Genomic DNA, 21678 nt, shown 5'->3' on the forward strand with positions numbered 1-21678 from the left:
AGTATACTCAGGAATAATACTAATACGTTCTTTAATTTGATTGTATTCTGGTTGAGCAGCAGAAAGTATAGTTCAGTTATAGTATTGTTCTAGTTCAGTTATAGTTTTGTTCTAGTTCTGTTCTAGTTCTGTTCTAGTTCTGTTCTAGTTCTGTTCTAGTTTTGTTCTAGTTTTGTTCTAGTTTTGTTCTAGTTCTGTTCTAGTTCTGTTCTAGTTCTGTTCTAGTTCTGTTCTAGTTCTGTTCTAGTTCTGTTCTAGTTCTGTTCTATTGTATTGATTGTATTCTGGTTGAGCAGCAGAAAGCATAGTTCAGTTATAGTGTTGTTCTAGTTCAGTTATAGTTTTGTTCTAGTTCTGTTATAGTTTTGTTCTAGTTCTGTTCTAGTTCTGTTCTAGTTCTGTTTTAGTTCTGTTTTAGTTCTGTTTTAGTTCTGTTTAGTTCTGTTCTAGTTCTGTTCTAGTTCTGTTCTAGTTCTGTTCTAGTTCTGTTCTAGTTCTGTTCTAGTTCTGTTCTAGTTCTATTCTAGTTCTGTTCTAGTTCTGTTCTAGTTCTGTTCTAGTTCTGTTCTAGTTCTGTTCTAGTTCTGTTCTAGTTCTGTTCTAGTTCTGTTCTAGTTCTAGTTCTAGTTCTGTTCTAGTTCTGCTCTAGTTCTGTTCTAGTTCTGTTCTAGTTCTGTTCTAGTTCTGTTCTAGTTCTGTTCTAGTTCTGTTCTAGTTCTGTTCTAGTTCTGTTCTAGTTCTGTTCTAGTTCTGTTCTAGTTCTGTTCTAGTTCTGTTCTAGTTCTGTTCTAGTTCTGTTCTAGTTCTGTTCTAGTTCTGTTCTAGTTCTGTTCTAGTTCTGTTCTAGTTCTGTTCTAGTTCTGTTCTAGTTCTGTTCTAGTTCTGTTCTAGTTCTGTTCTAGTTCTGTTCTAGTTCTGTTCTAGTTCTGTTCTAGTTCTGTTCTAGTTCTGTTCTAGTTCTGTTCTAGTTCTGTTCTAGTTCTGTTCTAGTTCTGTTCTAGTTCTGTTCTAGTTCTGTTCTAGTTCTGTTCTAGTTCTGTTCTAGTTCTGTTCTAGTTCTGTTCTAGTTCTGTTCTAGTTCTGTTCTAGTTCTGTTCTAGTTCTGTTCTAGTTCTGTTCTAGTTCTGTTCTAGTTCTGTTCTAGTTCTGTTCTAGTTCTGTTCTAGTTCTGCTAGTCTAGTTCTGTTCTAGTTCTGTTCTAGTTCTGTTCTAGTTCTGTTCTAGTTCTGTTCTAGTTCTGTTCTAGTTCTGTTCTAGTTCTGTTCTAGTTCTGTTCTAGTTCTGTTCTAGTTCTGTTCTAGTTCTGTTCTAGTTCTGTTCTAGTTCTGTTCTAGTTCTGTTCTAGTTCTGTTCTAGTTCTGTTCTAGTTCTGTTCTAGTTCTGTTCTAGTTCTGTTCTAGTTCTGTTCTAGTTCTGTTCTAGTTCTGTTCTAGTTCTGTTCTAGTTCTGTTCTAGTTCTGTTCTAATTCTGTTCTAGTTCTGTTCTAGTTCTGTTCTAGTTCTGTTCTAGTTCTGTTCTAGTTCTATTCTATTTCTGTTCTAGTTCTGTTCTAGTTCTGTTCTAGTTCTGTTCTTGTTCTGTTCTTGTTCTGTTCTAGTTCTGTTGTAGTTCTGTTCTAGTTCTGTTCTAGTTCTGTTCTGGTTCTGTTCTAGTTCTGTTCTAGTTCTGTTCTAGTTCTGTTCTAGTTCTGTTCTAGTTCTGTTCTAGTTCTGTTCTAGTTCTGCTCTAGTTCTGTTCTAGTTCTGTTCTAGTTCTGTTCTAGTTCTGTTCTAGTTCTGTTCTTGTTCTGTTCTTGTTCTGTTCTTGTTCTGTTCTAGTTCTGTTGTAGTTCTGTTCTAGTTCTGTTCTGGTTCTGTTCTAGTTCTGTTCTAGTTCTGTTCTAGTTCTGTTCTAGTTCTGTTTTAGTTCTGTTCTAGTTCTGTTCTAGTTCTGCTCTAGTTCAGTTCTAGTTCAGTTCTAGTTCAGTTCTAGTTCTGTTCTAGTTTTGTTCTAATTATGTTCTACATCTATATTAATTCTCTTGATTTTACTAAATCAGTTGTTCGCACTTTTAAAATAAAACTATCAAAATTTTTACTACACATAAACTCACCTGATCATCTACCTGAGTGATCGGTTGTGTCATCATATAACCAGGAATCCATTGTGAACCAGCCATTGGATAACCGCCCACCTGAGGAGCACCGAAACGTGAATATGGCACACCAATCGGAGTGCCAACATTAACACTAACACCATTCTGTTGCATGGCCGTGGGATCGTAAGTTACGGGAATACCCTCGGCCGAGACATCACGCCACGTTCTGGCACCCTGATCGGGAGCCTTAAAGAGATTCTTCTTTTTTGGACCGCCATCAGCAAATTTAACTAATAAAGCATCTTTGGCACCCGGTATAGTTGTGCCATTGAACATGGCAATAATATGTTCACACTTCTCACGACTTTCCATACGAGCAAAACCAACACCTATTAATTTAGTATTGAATTAGCAAAATAGTTAAAATAATTAAATCATCTAATTATTACCCTTTGAATTCATTTGAGCATCACGTAAAATTCTAGTGGATACAACTTGTCCATATTTGGATAACATGCCTTCCAGATCGGTCTCTTTGAAATTTGCTGGCAAATTAGCAATATACAAATTTGTGGGATCCTGTTCTTGTTGCTGTTGTTGTTTTTAGTTTATTGTGGTTGTTGTAATTGTTGTTTTTGAAAGGGTAGTAGTAGTTGTAGTAAATGTGAATTAAATATTGTGTTTTTATGTAATTTGTAGTAAAATTTTTGGCCGCACACATTCAAATACATTTTAACAGTTATTTTTGTTTATACACAACAACACAAAGCATTTGAATTTATTTAATGTTACAACAAAAAAAGCATTATGTGTGTGTATTTTAATTTTCAAGAGATGCAGGTGTATTTGTTGGTTTATCAAAGTGGTGGTGGTGTATAGGTGTGTGTATGTGTTTGTTATTATTTATTTTATAGTAGAAATGGTAGTAGTACAGTGTACAGTGGTAGCGATGTTACAAACAGAGACACATATAAGTAAAAACGATGCCAAAAAACAAAGTTATAACAGGTTCATTATGTAAATATTACATTTTATTGTTTTTCATTTTTTGGTTTTATTTTTTTTAAGAGAGAAAAAGAGAGAGAGAAAGAAAAAAGTAGTTGAATTTTAGTTAATTTTGTTTGTTTTTCATTTTATGTTCATATATTCACACATTTAAATGTTTTTTTAAGCGTAGTGTTAGTGTTTTCTTTTTGAATGTATGTAAATGAATGTATTTGATGTAAATGCAAGTGTTTTCATATGTATGCAAATATTAGGATGGCTTTTCAGGGAAAAATTTTGATTTTAGTAACTTAAATGGAAATTCTTTAAACTTGCGTTTATTTCTAGTTCAGGTATAGTACAGATCTAGCTCTAGTTCAGTTCTAGTTCAGTTCAGTTCTAGTTCTGTTCTAGTTCAGTTCTAGTTCAGTTCTAGTTCAGTTCTAGTTCAGTTCTAGTTCAGTTCTAGTTCAGTTCTAGTTCTGTTCTAGTTCTGTTCTAGTTCTGTTCTAGTTCTGTTCTAGTTCTGTTCTAGTTCTGTTCTAGTTCTGTTCTAGTTCTGTTCTAGTTCTGTTCTAGTTCTGTTCTAGTTCTGTTCTAGTTCTGTTCCACTTCTGTTCTAGTTCTGTTCTAGTTTAGTTCTAGTTCAGTTCTAGTTCAGTTCTAGTTCAGTTCTAGTTCAGTTCTAGTTCAGTTCTAGTTCAGTTCTAGTTCAGTTCTAGTTCAGTTCTAGTTCAGTTCTAGTTCAGTTCTAGTTCAGTTCTAGTTCAGTTCTAGTTCAGTTCTGGTTCAGTTCTAGTTCAGTTCTAGTTCAGTTCTAGTTCAGTTCTAGTTCAGTTCTAGTTCAGTTCTAGTTCAGTTCTAGTTCAGTTCTAGTTCAGTTCTAGTTCAGTTCTAGTTCAGTTCTAGTTCAGTTCTAGTTCAGTTCTAGTTCAGTTCTAGTTCAGTTCTAGTTCAGTTCTAGTTCGTTCTAGTTCTAGTTCAGTTCTAGTTCAGTTCTAGTTCAGTTCTAGTTCAGTTCTAGTTCAGTTCTAGTTCAGTTCTAGTTCAGTTCTAGTTCAGTTCTAGTTCAGTTCTAGTTCAGTTCTAGTTCAGTTCTAGTTCAGTTCTAGTTCAGTTCTAGTTCAGTTCTAGTTCAGTACTAGTTCAGTTCTAGTTCAGTTCTAGTTCAGTTCTAGTTCAGTTCTAGTTCAGTTCTAGTTCAGTTCTAGTTCAGTTCTAGTTCAGTTCTAGTTCAGTTCTAGTTCAGTTCTGGTTCAGTTCTAGTTCAGTTCTAGTTCAGTTCTAGTTCAGTTCTAGTACAGTTCTAGTTCAGTTCTAGTTCAGTTCTAGTTCAGTTCTAGTTCAGTTCTAGCTCAGTTCTAGTTCACTTCTAGTTCAGTTCTAGTTCAGTTCTAGTTCAGTTCTAGTTCAGTTCTAGTTCACTTCTACTTCAGTTCTAGTTCAGTTCTAGTTCACTTCTAGTTCAGTACTAGTTCAGTTCTAGTTCAGTTCTAGTTCAGTTCTAGTTCAGTTCTAGTTCAGTTCTAGTTCAGTTCTAGTTCAGTTCTAGTTCAGTTCTAGTTCAGTTCTAGTTCAGTTCTAGTTCAGTTCTAGTTCAGTTCTAGTTCAGTTCTAGTTCAGTTCTAGTTCAGTTCTAGTTCAGTTCTAGTTCAGTTCTAGTTCAGTTCTAGTTCAGTTCTAGTTCAGTTCTAGTTCAGTTCTAGTTCAGTTCTAGTTCAGTTCTAGTTCAGTTCTAGTTCAGTTCTAGTTCAGTTCTAGTTCAGTTCTAGTTCAGTTCTAGTCCAGTTCTAGTTCTGTTCTAGTTCAGTTCTAGTTCAGTTCTAGTTCAGTTCTAGTTCAGTTCTAGTTCAGTTCTAGTTCAGTTCTAGTTCAGTTCTAGTTCAGTTCTAGTTCAGTTCTAGTTCAGTTCTAGTTCAGTTCTAGTAGTTCGTTCAGTTCTAGTTCAGTTCTAGTTCAGTTCTAGTTCAGTTCTAGTTCAGTTCTAGTTCAGTTCTAGTTCAGTTCTAGTTCAGTTCTAGTTCAGTTCTAGTTCAGTTCTAGTTCAGTTCTAGTTTATTTCTAGTTCATTTCTAGTTCAGTTCTAGTTATAATTCAGTTAGTTTCTAGTTCAGTCTTAGTTCGCATCTAGTTTTTCTTTATGGTCCTACATATCCAATTGGTGTAAAGAACCATGGCTGAGCAAATGCTACAAATATGTCTTATTAGAAATGTTATGTTTGAACTGACGAAATTTTCATTTTAGTGTAGAACATTAACAACTTTTTTGGAGTCCTCAAAAATGGCGACCATCCTTATACACTTGTAAATGTACAATTTCTATATATGTATGTATGATTGTTATATAAATTAGTATAGTTTGTGTAAAAGTATGTATATGAGATTATGAACATATGTTGGTAGTAAATTTTAATACCTAAAACTTAGTATTTATTTTGTTTTTTACTTTTCCCTTTTTTGTTGTTTTTCATGTTTTGTATGAAAATGTAGTTGTAGAGTAGTATGCGTAATTTGTAAGTGCTTTTTAATTAGTAAAAACATACTTAAACTGTAATTAAAGTACATAAAAACAAAATACATAAATTTCAAGTACTTTTGTATGTGTCTGTCTGTCTGTCTTTCAGTTTTTTAGTTTGTCTAATTTGAATATGACGTTTATTTTCCAAATTTGTTTTTGCTTTTGTTTTATTGCAATACAAATAACAAATTGTAAATTATTTTTGTTTATTACACTCGTAACTTTACGTTGATTTTTAATTACAGTAGTTTTCCGATTTAACGAACATTCGTTTCTACGAACATCGCATTTAGCGAACTATCAATATTTTTACATTGAGTACCTTACATAACGAACAAAAAATAATTTTTGGTACTCAGTTTAACGAACAAATATAAATAAAATAATTTAAATTAGAGTTAAATTAACAAAAATAACTAAAAATCATGTCAGAAAAGCTTCGACGTTATTAGGAGGGGTATTTACTTTTCCATTGCTTTCGAATATGGATTTCGAGAGTTGATTTTTTCTAATTTAGTAAAATGAAGAATCTAGATAATCTGAGATTTTTTTATTGAAGATTTATACAAAAATATAAGATAATCAAATCTACAATCCTTAATGTCGCAAAAACTAATGTTGATCGAATTAGAAAATCGGAACAAAAAATGTTTAGAGAGGCCAAAGTATACTTTTCTAGAAGCTCGTGCTCAACCCGAATTTGTCCTCAGAATTTAAAACCATAGAAATTGGTGTTCAAAAAAAGACTTTGCCAATCGTATACCTTAATATTTCGCTTTTATTTTTCGCCAAACTAACAAGTCCCCACAGTGACCATAATTTTTTCCAATAAAAATCAGTTCTAAGAAATTGTAAGAAACGACATGTTATAGAATAAACAATATAAATAGTTTTTCTTTTGGAAAAAGGATATTTACAGGAATAGCTGTGAAATAAAGGAAAAAATATTTTAAAAAACTTTGGGTTCAGATATCTCAAAGAATGAAAACAATGAAACGCTTTAATAACTTTACATTAATCTATTTCCTAAGGAATTCTGAGGCCAGGTTCAGATTCATCGCAGTTCCAGCCATTGGGTTTAAAATTCTTTAAGAATTATGTCGTCCGAGTGCTTTTCCAGAACGTAGATTAGTTATACAAAATAAACAGAGTTTTTTCAAATTTCTTTATTATTTTTACATTGTGATATGAATTGCTAGTTTTTCATAAAATTCTTATAAAATATTGTCTAAAGAAATTATATTTCCTGGAACATATTTTTATAAATTAGATTTTATGTAATTTTAATTATTTATGTACTCAAAAGACACTTTCGAGTTAGTACTGCATATAACGAACTCTTCGATTTAACGAACAGGCCTGACAACATATAGGTTCGTTAAATCGAAAAACTACTGTAGTTGCAAAAGTACTTAAAATTTTATGTTGTTTTTATGCATTCACAAATAGACGTACACTTATATTATTAGTAATAATTTAATAGTTGAGCTTACAATTAATAAATAACTTTTATTTTCTTTTTTTTTTTACTTTTTTGTTAATAGTTTTTAGTGAATGATTAAGAATGGAGAGCTGAATACAAATGTGAGTGGATAATCAAGGAAAATCTATTAATCCCAAACTTTGTATTCTGAATGATTGTGAAAAGCTAAATAAAGTCTTAAATACCACCGAAGAAGGAGCAGAGGCATGTTATAAGCTTCCCTTTAAAATGCGGAGTGCTACAATTATCAAAATATAAAGATTTATGTTCAAAAAAGTTGAAATAAAATGTGTTTCTGTATATGGATTTTAAACTGTTTTATTCAAACTTTTATAATTTTTAAACGAATTCAAAATATATTTAAAATTGGTGGCATATAAACGATTGTGTGTATATATATCTATACTAGGGGAACAAAATCGATTAGTAAGTGGAACAAGAATTATACTTTCTTAATGGAAAGAAATTTTCGTCCAATGCCACGCCTACTTACAACAATATGAAAATTTTCATATTGTGTGGTCGTAGTTGTCGTAGCGCAAAAAATCTTGCTGAATCTGAAAGTACAATACCTGTTATACTGGAAATCCAAATTTTATAGCTCTATCTTTAAAAATGATCAAAATATAGAGATTTTTGCTTAAGTGTTAACATGCGTTTATGTTTATGGATTTGGCTTTGAGACCGTTTTATTTAAACTCTTATAACTTTAAAACCAATTGAGATATTTTAATGAAATCAGTGGCATATAAAAGAACGGAAATCAGGCTTTTAATTTTGATGAAAAATTTGCCCATTGACATACCCACAAAGCGCTTTTTAGTGAGTTAAAGTTTACGCCCCCTTACCCTTAATCTAGTGGGCGTGGCAAAACTTTTTTTAAATAATTTAAAGCTCAATATTTTCTCTTCCTGTCTGCAAAATTTCAAGGCCATAACTTTAAAATTAACGGAGTTATAAAGATTTTTGTTAAACACTTAAAATTCCAATAAATTTTGCAGATTTTGAATTTCCTTCAAAATTTGATGAAGTACTAGGAGAACAAAATCGACTAGTAGGTGGATTTCTCACAAGTGTTTTCTTTAAACTGTTATAACTTCTTAACGAATAAAGATATTTTAATAAAATTGATGGCAAATGAAAGAGTGAGAATTGTACTTTCTGGAGAGACTAAAAATGTCGCCTACTGCCACGCCTACTTTTTAGAATTAAAGGAAATATTATATTTAACTTAATATCTTTGCTTTGGGTGGTAGTAGATCAAAAATTCTTTGACATGCTAAAACTGCAATATACTTTCAATTAAATATCTAAATTTGAATGCCGTATCTTTAAAGGTGATGAAAATATAGCGATCTTTGTAAAAGTGTTAACATACGTTGATGCTTTTGCATTTGGCTTTGAGACTGTTTTATTGAAACTCTTATAACTTTTAAACGAATTTAGATATTCTTATAAAATTGGTGTTAAATGAAAGGATAAGAATTGTACTATCTTATGGGATAGACATTTTCGACCAGTGCCACGTCTACTTGCAACAATTTGAAAATTTTCATATTATGCTCAATATCTGTGGTCGTAGTAGTCGTAGCACTAAAAATCTTGCAGAACCTGAAAGTACAATACATGTTATACTGGAAAGCCAAATTTTGTATCTGTATCTTTAAAAATGATCTAAATATAGATATTTTTATTTAAGTGTTATCATGCATTTATGTTTATGAATTTGGCTTAGAGACTGTTTTATTTAAACTCTTATAACTTTAAAACCAATTGAGATATTTTTGTGAAATCAGTAAGAGAACGGAAATCAGGCTTTTAATTGTTATGTAAAATTTGCCCATTGACATGCCCACAAACGTTTTTTAGTGAGTTAAAGTTTACGCCCCTTTTTCCTTAATCGAGGGGGCGTGGCAAAATTTTTTTGAAATTTTTTTAAAGCTCAATATTTTCTCTTCCTGTCTGCAAAATTTCAAAACCATAACTTTAAAATTAAGGGAGTTATAAAGATTTTTGTTAAACACTTAAAATTCCAATGAATTTTGCAGATTTTGAATTTCCTTCAAAATTTGATGAAGTACTAGGAGAACAAAATCGACTAGTAGGTGGATTTCTCACAAGAGTTTTCGTTAAACTATTATAACTTCTAAATATATTTTAATAAAATTGATGGCAAATGAAAGAGTGGGAATTGTACTTTCTGGTTAGATTGAAAATTTCGCCTACTGCCACGCCTCCTTAGTAGAATTAAAGGAAATAACATATTTAACGTAATATCTCTGCTCTTGGTGGTTGTAGTTCAAAAATTCTTGTACATATTAAAAGTGCAATATGTTTTCTAGCAGGAGGCAAAATTTTAATGTCATATCTTTAAAGATGTTGAAAATATAGAGATCTTTGTGTAAGTCTTAACATACGTTGATGTTTTTTAATTTGACTTTGAGACTGTGTTGTTCAAACGTTTATAACTTCTAAACGAATAGAGATATTTGAATAAAATTAGTGCCAAATGAAAAGGTGGGAATTGTACTTTGCGATGAGCTTGAAAATTTCGCCCACTGCCACGCCTACTTAGTAGAATTAAAGTAAATAACATATTTAACGTAATATCTCTGCTCGTGGTGGTAGTAGCTCAAAAATTCTTTGACATGCTGATAGTGCAATATATTTTCTTTTAGAAAGCTTAATTTGAATGTCCTAACTTTAAAGATGGTGAAAATATAGAGATTTTTGTTTAAGTGTTTACATACATGGATGTTTTTGTATTTGGCTTTGAGACTATTTTATTCAAACTCTTATAACTTTTAAACTAATAGAGTTTTTTTTTTTGAAATTGGTGGGATATGAAAGAACTAGAATTAGACTTTTTATTCCGATCGAAAATGTCAACTTGTCTAAGGGATAAATTAGTGTTTCAATGTTTACTCCACCATATATGTATGTAAGTATATGTGTGTACATTATTGCACTATGATCAGGTCTTTAGTTTAGTTTCTTGGTTTAAAAGTGCAATATTTTCTAGTCAATTCAAACAAAACCACTTATTTTAGTTTTATTTTATTAACTTTTCTTAAAAAAATTAACAATTAAATAATTATTTTAAAAAGTTAGGAAATTAATAAAAAATTTCCAATAATTTCTTTAAGATGTTTTAATACATAACAGTGTTGCAGTGATAGTGATAATGACAATTAATGTAAAATGAATAAATGTATAATACATGAATTGGTGAAATGATTTAGAGTTTTAAATTATACCTTTACAAAATGATTAGTTAACAATTGAAATTAATTTATGTAAATAGTATAACTTATATTAAACGTTTATTATTAATAATATGGAAATATTGTTAAACATTTTTATAGTAAATTTAAGGCCGGCTCAAAAGTAGCGTTAAGAGAGAATATATAGAGAAACATTGTTATTGTTATTGAGTTGAATTTTAAATTTGTATTAAGTTAAAAAAAATGAGCATGTAGTAAGTAATTAAGTAAGTAGTTATGGAATAATCATCTACCTTGTACAAGTTTATCCAACAGTTATATATAACAAATACAAATACAAAAGGGTTGGGTTGAAAGTTTTTTAAAAAAAACATTAAGGGTCTTATTAAACTAGTTAACTAAATGATTTACACTTTAACTAAAATTGAAGGCCTGGGTTTTTCGATTGTTTACTAACCCCTAAAACTACTTTAATTTATGGACATTTGCTATATTGTACTTTGTTGTAGTTATTTGAACTAATATTTAATAATTTATTTAGTTATTACCAAATGTACTAAATATTATTTAGTATTAATATTTGTTTTAATTACTATTATTACTTATATTTTTATTACAACTTTTGACTATTTGTTTGTGTTTACCGTAAAATAGTAATTTCCATCAAACAATATAAATTACTACTAAATATGTTAAAATGTAGGGAAAATTTTGTTTTTATATGAATTCTAAATTCTATTCGTTATAATATTAATTTATATGAATACATAATTGCTTTTTTTTCGGGGGAAAAAAATATTAAAATTAAATGAAATGTAAACTAAAACTAAAAATGAGCTAAATTATCACTTATGTAATTAGTAAATAATAAACTATATATATGTATATATATAGACACAGTAATTGTCTATAGACTACTGTTATTAGGAAAATAATTTATTTATTGCAATAAATTTTAAAATACATAACTACATGGAAAATGTTTTCTATTAGATAAATACAAATTTGAAGTTTACATAGAAGTTAATTCAACTGAAAATTTCAGTTAATTATAAGAGCATTTGATTTAGGAAATGATTTAAGGCAATTGTTTAACTAAAAAGTGGGCATGGTTGCCAGCCCTTTCGGTTTTATGTAAACAATTGTTAAATATTTTGCTTTATGAAGTAATATATTGTTCTGAAAAATCCTCAGATGAGAATTGGTTCACATGGATAATTAGGATTGGATTAGATTTCCAACAGGTACGATTGACAAAAAAATGATTTTCTGAAATAGAAGTTATATGGGGATTATTATTGACTTTCATGTCATTTTCAGAAGGTGACTTTATGTGGGGCCTAGGGTCGAATGAGGACCGATCATTATCAAAATTGGCAGTATCATTTAGACTTATATGAAACGATTTTTTTGGCGATAGTGGTGATACTTCACGTTTAACACAGTTATAAGCTCAAAAACCCTATTCAGGGATATAACGGATAGGTCAACCATATTCCATAAGCTTTCATGTATGGTCCAAATTTCATCAAAATATCTTAAAAAATGCGTGCTGTATCTTGCGTACAAGGTTTACATGAACAGCCAACCGGTCGCACATGAAATGTCCAATCGTGTTCCAAACGTAATATGTAATAGGGTTCATACAAAAGCAGGAAAATTGATGTCGAAAGACCCCGATTTTGCATGACCGAAATGTTACTTGAACGCTTTAAAAGGAAACCATTACTTGCTATAAATGTGAAGCGTTAAAGGTTGCATAGAAGCAGCCGAATAGACATCGAACCAAATATACATATATGGTGGTGATAGGATAATGTTCTGAGTTTTTTGGAACCGAAAGAGTTCTATCATGAACTGCAGAAATCATGCCAGGCCTTGAAAGTGTAGAGGTTCTCTGAATGTGAATGATTGGCCGAAACATAATGAGAATATTCCATTACGATGTCACTCTTTGAGATGTTGCAATACTCTATAGAATTATTGAGAAAGTGGTGGTTAAGATAATTTTCCTCACTCGCCCCTCACATCTATAGATGTATAACGAACTCGCTGGAGTACACTTTACTGCAGAACAGGGTATCTGAAATCGTATTGATTTGTTCTTGTTCTCAAAAGATGAGTGCAGTAAAAAAGACTTCGTTATTTCGGGTTTAGAAGATCTCTAAAAAGTTTACAAAGTTCCAAAAGCGTTCGATGTTCGCCCACAGTTTTAGTGAAATTCTTAATTAAATCGGTTTCAGATTTTTATTACTATTTCTAAACATTAGTCAACAATCTTTATTGTCACTATTCATTTTCGGCCAAAAATTTTGGGAGTGTTCCGAAAAGTACTTTATGTCTTAATATTTTTAATATGAAAATCATAATAAGAACTTATAAAAGGTTTACTAGGATATTTCTGATAATAACCAATGAAAATATTAATCTTTAATTAAGCACCTTAAGGGAAATTATTATGAACAAGAAAAAAAAACAACATAACAATAATACAAAATGACTTACATTAATACAACGATAAATATCTGAGAACCCAGCAGTTCGGTAGGACAGTCCCAAGCTAACTATTTAACTTAACACTTAGAGTTATCCCTAGCTATCCTCGGCTACCCAGATGACTAGCTATAGAACCAAATTCGTCAAGTAGTTTCCGAAATAAAAGCAAACAAAAAAATAAATTGGAAATTTTGATCTAATATTGATCCTAGGTCCAACATTTATCAAAAATTTCCGAATTTTTTTATTTTTGCTTCAAACTAGGAAACTACTAGCCGAATGTGGCTGGAAACAGAAATACTTTAAAACCAAAAAATTTTGGGAATTTTGATGAAATATTGGTCCCAGGTCCATTCTGAGTCCGGTTTCAGCTTGGGAATTTACCAGAAAGGAGAGTTTTTTTGCTTGATTCGGCTAGTAGTATCCGAGTTTGAAGTAAAAAAAAAAAATTCGGAAATTTTTAAGGAATGTTGGATCTAGGACTAATATTAGATCAAAATTTCCTATTTATTTTTATGTTTGCTTTAATCTCAGAAACTACTAGCTGGAAAGGTGACTGGAAACTTACATTTCTGTCAAAATTTCCGACAATTTTTTATTTTGAGCAAATTGTGATATTATGTCGGGATGTTGAGGCCAAGATTGGCTGAAATTTTATATTCAAAACTAAAGCTGAATACTGAATCCGAAAATTAATTCAAAATTTATCTTTTTGGATCTAGTGCGTTCTTCTTAGCTGTTTTCTAGATTTATTTTTTAACATTTCATCCTATTCTGAACTTTTTTAATGTCCTTTTTAGCCTTTTATTTCTGAAGATTCTGGAGTAAAGACGACATTCGTGATGTGAGACGACTTAGAGCTGTATGTATCGTATACATTGACTCTTTACCAAACTGCTGGGTTATGTTTTAATCAGCTTAATAAACCAAAATATGGTAAATAATGGAAAAATGTATATTGAATCTTACTTTTGTATTTGTTAAGTAATCTCTATATTTATAAACTACTTAATACGATTTTACTATAAATACATGTATGTATAATATTTGTATATTTCTACTAGTAATACGTTTATGTATGTACTTTATATATATGTAGTACCTAGTGTGTAATAGATCTGCTCTTAAAAAATGTACTTGCTTTAGCAGAGTTTTATTTTCGATCTTTAAGAACTTTAATCTGAAAATTTTTTTAACGGATACTTAATTATTTGCAAATTTGGTAATACGGTTAGTTTCAAATATTGCAGAACTCGCCGTTTTTTAGAGCAGATCTAATATTTAAATAATATACCATTAATGATTACTAAAGATATTACATAAAAACTATTATTAATAAGGATTTAATAAGTAGATAAGTTTTACTAATACTTATTATACGAAAATTATAATAAAATTACTAATCAAAGGAATTTACTTTAATACCTAGAGTTGTCAGTTTTTCGGGATTTTAATTTATTACTGAATTATAACATTTTTAGATATTCGACAAAAAATAAAACCGAAGTTATACCGACTTTCGAAGCGATACTACACGTTTAACACGGTTATGATCCCCTACTCGGGGATACCACGGTATGGTAGATAAGTCAAATAATGTACCGGATAGTGATTTCGGTAACTTTAAGGTGGTTGTAGGATCAGTATCGCAATGCTGCTGAAGCATACCAATTGCAGGCATTACTCCATGAAGATTGCTGTCAAACTCAAACGTTTGCGAGCAACAGGTTTCATGAAAAATTGAAGTCAAAAGTCCCCGATTTTGCATGACCGAAATGATAACTGAACGCTTTAAAAGAAAACGATTACTTGCGTTAACATATAGCTTTATTACGACAACCGAGTAGACATCAAACCAACTATCTATGGCGCCAAGATAATATTCTAAGTTTGATAGAAACAAAAGTGTTATATCAATGTATTTAGACGAATGTATTGCATGCTGAGAGGACTGTCGAAATTAAATCCATTAGATCCATCACTATCGTGGTGCCGCTGAAGCTCACCAATTGGAGGCAGTATATCATGAAGATGGTTGTCAAACTCAATCGTTTGCGAGCAACAGAATTCATTTAAAATTGAAGTTAAAAGACTCTGATTTTGCATGTTCGAAATGATAAGTTAACATATGGCTTCTTTACGATAAATGCGAAGCGTTAGCGGTTGCATGTAAGCCCGTCTAAGTAGCCGAATAGACATCAACCAAATGCGAAGCGTTAGTGGTCCGCCTAAACAACCGAGTAGACATCAAACCAACTATCTATGCCGCCAAGATAATATTCTAAGTTTGATAGAACCAAAAGTGTTCTATTAATGGATTCAGACAAATGTAGAGTATGAGAAGATTACAGTAAAAGTTCGGAAAACTTGCTTTTCATTACCATTAGCCTTTATTGAAATTAGATTCAAATATCTTTTTTACAAAGCTGTTAAAGATATATAATTTCATTCCGGAATACTGATTGGCAAATTCTAATGAACTGCATTCAGTAAGCAGAGTTTCTAATCTTCACAGAGCACTATACACATAAGGTTTGTATAACTAAAAGTTTCCATATAAAAGAGGACCCATGGCGGCCTAGAAGGAATCATGCTAAAATCCGTTTAGCATGCTTCCTTCGACTATGTAATGTTAAAAATAGTTGTTGTTTCAAAATTTTGCACATATATATGTATGTTATTTAAGTACCGATTTTTCATTTTAGATATCAAACTTCTTGAAAGCATATCTGATCGATTTATTGAATATTTGAGTTCCAAAATTATCTAGGGTCTTTAAAAAATTGATTTAAACAAACATGAATACAGAGAGACAGTCAGACAGACGCACAGACAGATAGACAGATAGACAGACAGACAGAAGGACAGACAGACAGACAGACAGACAAACAGACAGACAGACAGACAAACAGACAGACAAACAGATAGACAGAGAAGCATTCGAACTTGACGTAGTGGTTTCCACTATCTATAAGGATCCAGAACATACATACATATGTATATATTTATAGCATCGAAACACTTATATTGAAGGAAATAAAAATTAAGGTGACTTGGCGCTACTTAACCTCTCGAATATGACGAAAAATTTTTTCAATCAAACCTGAGGTTGATATAACTCGAAAACCTAATGTGATGGATATATATTCAGATCTTATTCGAATTCAGTGCAACCATAAGTGTTTTCTTAAGTTTTTTTAATTTAATCGAATTTAATTTATTGACATAGAAGATATACAAATTTACAACTTTCGAGATCAAATAGGTTTTATACCGAAATTTTTTGATTAATCTCAAGTCTAGTAATACTGACAAAACTGACAACTGTTAAATAAGACTATACATATCTAAAACTATAAAAATCTGTTATACCAAGTATTATAGATAAAAAGAAAATTTTTTAAATAAAAAACAATTTACAACCTTCACATCACAACTTATTGACGATAATAAAAATTAATATTGAAAAGTTGACTTTAAACTTTTTAAAAATAAATCACAGTTTTTTTTTTACAATAAGTCATGATGGTTATTACTATTACTACTGGTTTATATACTATAATAATAAAAAAAAACTATCATGATGAGGATGATAATAATAATGATAATGATATTGTATGTAATGTTCAAAAATAAATAATATATATTGTACTATATGGTAAAATTCTACATAATTCACATTAAGAGGGAGAGAGAGAGGGGATAAAGAAGGGAAGACAAACCCGGTTAAGAGTTTAAGTATAATAAAGTAATAATAATATAAAAAAAAATAAACAAATAAAAATTTAAATAATAAATAGAAAAACCAGATAAGAGAAAACAAAACAACAACAACAAAAAATAACTCATAATAAAATAAAATATGATAATAAAAATATGAAATACTATGCATAAATATTATACGAGTTATATATAAAAAATATATACTACTAAAGAAATAAATATGAAAATAATAAAAAAATAATAAAAAAAAAAATTTTAAATCCTTTTTCGAAATGCACACAGGCGTCTATGTATTTGATTTAAGAGTGTAATGGTAGATGTCACGTTTAACATTTTGAAAATAAAAAATATATATAAATATATGGGGGGGGGGGGGGCAAGTAGAACAAAAAATCAAGTAAAAACAAAAAAATATATATATACTACAGTCATTATAATGACACAGGAATGGAAAAAAATAAATATATGCACATAAAATAAAACCATTTAGATGCGAAAAAAAATGTCTTGGTTAAAAAGTTAAGTATCGCGTTTATATCAAAAAAAGAAAGTCAAGGTTTTCAACTTGTGATGGAAATAATCATAAAAAAAACAAAGAATTGAATAAAAATTCATTTAAAATGCAACTAGTGAGAAAATGAATAAAATTAGTTTATCTAGTTGGGAGAAATTTTCGAAAAATAAATTTCAAATAAATAAGATGTTAATACATTACTTTAGGATTAATAAACATCTATAAGAATTTCAACGTTTTATAGGGAGTTATTTGTTCAAAGACATATGATGAACTCAGTAACCCAAATAGACTTTTCTAAAAGATTGCAAATATAAATCAAAATCTTAATCGGCATTTTTGACACTATTTGAGACTTTATAGCGCGATGATACCTCTATTTCGAAAATCTATCTGAAGTCCCAATCGGTCTACTAAAAAAAAGTTTTGACTTCTGTTATACAATCTTCCTTTCGAGATATATTAACTTGTGTATATATAAATTGATCAATAATATGAATTATACTATATTTCGCATTCATAAGTTTTATACAATAACGATTTCTTTCATAAGATTAATTTTAAGATATCTCCCAGAATAAACAAGTTCAAAAAGAGGTTAAAACCAAGTTCACTGAGCGCGATCAGTTAAGTAGAGTCGAACAGACTCCTTTTTGACCGGACCACTTCACTCGTCAGAAGTAGTATTGCATAGTATTAGATTCAGACTGCAGAAATGAAAAATCTCAGGTTATCATTAAGCTTAGATCCAGATATCTTACCTAGGCTAGATATGAAGGTTAAAACCTTACTTTTAAGGTCGTTAGAAAGGACTTTCATGACAATCATAACAAATTATATACATAAAGTTGTCTTCGTGTTCATATAGCTTTTGAAATATGACAGTAAACGAAGTTTTATTCTTAATTTAGGACACCATATCTCGAAAACCGGATTACGAAGGCAAATTTAGCGCAGATCAATTCTAGATTTCTGGGTTTCGACTTTTTTCACACTGTTTTAAATAGATCGTTTGAAATCAACGTCATACAGGAGGTTTTTTTTCTTTATACAATCAATTCCCAACTTTGAGATTGACGATCAATGAAACGCTTTGTTGTGGTTCACTTTAACCCCCTTATTTACCTTCATAAGTTACAAATGAAAGATTCACGACAGATCTAGACGAATCGGCTGTTAATCCATATCGCTATTATAATACTCTCGAAGAGCAGCGAAATTTTTGGTGAAACTGTTTTATCTGTTTTAATGTTCGAAATATAATTTGTGCGCTTCAGACTTGACGTGGATGGAAAGATCTCTTAGGATAGCTAAAATAGTTAAAAGTCCAAGAAGAATCGATCGTAACGATAGTAAAGACTGTATTTGGAAGCACCTAAAGAGTTCTATCAATTATGAGCTGCTATAAAACTGAACAGACCATTACATGAAACCTGTACCGAATACAACTGATTCGTTTAAACCTCAAGCGGTCAGATGTGATAGAGTTGTATTGTATCATGTCAATGTTCGGTCACATGTTGCAATACTTTGCAAAACTATATATAAATAAAAGGTGCGGAAGTTTTGCCTCAGACGTCTTCTGGGCTTCAAAAGATAAGCAGTTCTTTTGTTGCCAGAAAGATGTATATCAAGTGGCCAATTTATAAAACTATATATAAAGAAGTGTAGGGGAAGTTTTGCCTGGTTTGTGCGGTTCAGAATTTAAGTGGAAGGAAAGACCTCTTAGGCCATCCAAATAGTTAGAAGACCAAGAAACCAACGCGTAATCGGTCGTGAAGGTTGTATTAGTGTTCTATCTATTATGAGTTGCTGTAATCTGAAAAGACCTTTACCGGAAACCTGTACCGAATACAACTGATTCGTTTTAACCTCACCAATGTTCAGTCACATGTTGCAATACTTTGCAAAACTATATATAAATAAGAGGTGCGGAAGTATTGCCTCAGACGTCTTCTTTGCTTCGAAAGATAAGCAGTTCTTTTGTTGCCAGAAAGATGGAAGTGGATTAGGTAGCACCAAAAGGGTTCTAAATATTATGAGCTGCTGAAATCTAAACAGATCACTAGAGGAAACCTTGCCGAATACAACTAATTCTAATTGTTGCCAGAAAGATGGAACAAAAGGCTATAGATATCAAGTGGCCGATTTATAAAACTATATATTAAGAAGTGTAGGGGATGTTTTGCCCAGTTGGTACGTAATCGATCGTGAAGGTTGTATTAGGTAGCACCAAACGAGTTCTATCTATTATGAGTTGCTGTAATGTGAACAGACCATTACAAGAAACCTGTACCGAATACAATTGATTCGTTTAAACCTCAAGCGGTCAGACATAATAAATTTGTATTCCATCGTGTCAATGTTCGGTCACATGTTGCAATACTTTGCAAAACTATATATAAATAAGATGTGCAGATGTCTTGCCTCAGACGTCTTCTTTGCTTCAAAAGATAAGCAGTTCTTTTGTTGCCAGAAAATGGAAGTGGATTAGGTAGCACCAAAAGGGTTCTAAATATGAGCTGCTGAAATCTAAACAGATCACTAGAGGAAACCTTGCCGAATACAACTAATTCGTTTAAACCTCAATGGTCACACATGATAAAGTTGCATTCCATCGTGTCACATGTTACAATACTTTGCAAAACTATTTATTAAGAAGTGTAGGGGAGATTTTGCCTGGTTTGTGCGGTTTACACAATTGAAGTGGAAGAAAAGATCTACTAGGCCAGCCAAATAGTTGGCAGACCATGAAACCAAAGCGTAATCGATCGTGAAGGTTGTATTAGGTAGCACCGAGAGAGTTTTATCGATTATGAGTTGCTGAAATTTGAACAGACCATCCGTACCGAACACAACTGATTCGTTTAAACCTCAACCGATCAAACATGAACAAGTTGCATTGCATGGTGTCAATGTTCGGTAACATGTTGCAAGACGTTGCAAAACTATATATAAATAAGAGCTATGGAAGTTTTGTCTCAGACGCCTTCTGGGCTTCAAAAGATGAACACTTCTTTTGGTGTGCAATTAAAATGTTGCCAGATAGTTGGAAAAAGGCTATGTATATCAAATGGACCCTATAGCATTTCATAAAACTTTATGAAAGTAAGAAAAAACTACCTAAATATTAAACCTTTAATTAAAATAGAAAATTGAATGAGAAAAATACTCAGAAAATAAGATTAAAAAGTTATTGTTTTAATTTATAGTCGACAGTATTGATATTTACCAAGAAATTTTAATAGAAAAAAAAACTAAATAATTATATAGAATAAACATCAAATACCCTTTACAGAGTTTCACAGATAAAATCACTATCTCGGGAATTAGTAAATAAATACATGTGTAAAAATAGAGTAGAGACAATAACATTTCCCGGAAACAACTAAACACACACGTACTCTCACACACATGTGTATGTAGTTCACTTACGCAAAAACGGAAATGTTTGAAAAGCAAAAAAAAAAACTAAGAAGGAAAAAACTAGAAGAAAAACATTAAATAAAATAAGAATCAAATAAATGTAATTAAAAAGTTAATTGGTATTTTTCTGTGTGCATTTCCACAAGGAAGAAATAGAAAACTAAAAAATAACAAACCAGACGACAAGCGTATGGTTGGTTTCCAATGAAACTACTAATTATATCAATTCAATTAAAATAACATATTTTAACTACAGTAGTTTTCCGATTTAACGAACATTCGTTTCTACGAACATCGCATTTAGCGAACTATCAATATTTTTGCATTGAGTACCTTACATAACGAACAAAAAATATTTTTTGTACTCAGTTTAACGAACAAATATAAATAAAATAATTTAAATTAGAGTTAAATTAACAAAAATAACTAAAAATCATGTCAGAATAGCTTTGACGTTATTAGGAGGGGTATTTACTTTTCCATTGCTTTCGAATATGGATTTCGAGAGTTGATTTTTTCTAATTTAGTAAAATGAAGAATCTAGATAATCTGAGATTTTTTCATTAAAGATTTATACAAAAATATGAGATAATCAAATCTACAATCCTTAATGTCGCAAAAACTAATGTTGATCGAATTAGAAAATCGGAACAAAAAATGTTTAGAGAGGCCAAAGTATACTTTTCTAGAAGCTCGTGCTCAACCCGAATTTGGCCTCAGAATTTGAAATCATAGAAATTGGTGTTCAAAATAAAGACTTTGCCAATCGTATACCTTAACATTTCGCTTTTATTTTTCGCCAAACTAACAAGTCCCCACTGTGACCATAATTTTTTCCAATAAAAATCAATTCTAAGAAATTGTAAGAAACGATATGTTATAGAATAAACAATATAAATAGTTTTTCTTTTGGAAAAAGGATATTTACAGGAATAGCTGTGAAATAAAGGAAAAAATATTTTATACAACTTTGGGTTCAGATATTTCAAAGAATGAAAACAATGAAACTGTGAAACAATGAAACGCTTTAATAAATTTACATTAATCTATTTCCTAAGGAATTCTGAGGCCAGGTTCAGATTCATCGCAATTCCAGCCATTGGGTTTAAACTTGTTTAAGAATTATGTCGTCCGAGTGCTTTTCCAGAACGTAGATTAGTTATACGAAATAAACTGAGTTTTTTCAAATTTCTTTATTGTTTTTACATTGTGATATAAATTGCTAGTTTTTC

At 30.7% G+C, this 21678-nt stretch overlaps 1 protein-coding gene across 6 annotated transcripts in view; it reads right to left on the reverse strand.

Annotated features, from left to right (window-relative positions):
* LOC119610234 (protein alan shepard) overlaps window positions 1-21678 on the reverse strand; it is a 101868-nt gene that overhangs the window by 15545 nt on the left and 64645 nt on the right. For all 6 annotated transcript variants that reach the window (XM_037965365.1, XM_037965369.1, XM_037965368.1 and 3 more), the window contains 2 exons: window positions 2528-2669; window positions 2094-2467 (listed from right to left, as the gene is read on the reverse strand). In XM_037965365.1, coding sequence (XP_037821293.1) covers window positions 2094-2467; window positions 2528-2669 — 516 coding nt within the window. The remainder of the gene's footprint in view (window positions 1-2093; window positions 2468-2527; window positions 2670-21678) is intronic.

Source organism: Lucilia sericata, unplaced genomic scaffold (genome assembly GCF_015586225.1).
Source record: "Lucilia sericata isolate MDLA Ls3-8-SP2 unplaced genomic scaffold, ASM1558622v1 Contig001142F_arrow, whole genome shotgun sequence".
Classification (NCBI taxonomy): domain Eukaryota; kingdom Metazoa; phylum Arthropoda; class Insecta; order Diptera; family Calliphoridae; genus Lucilia; species Lucilia sericata.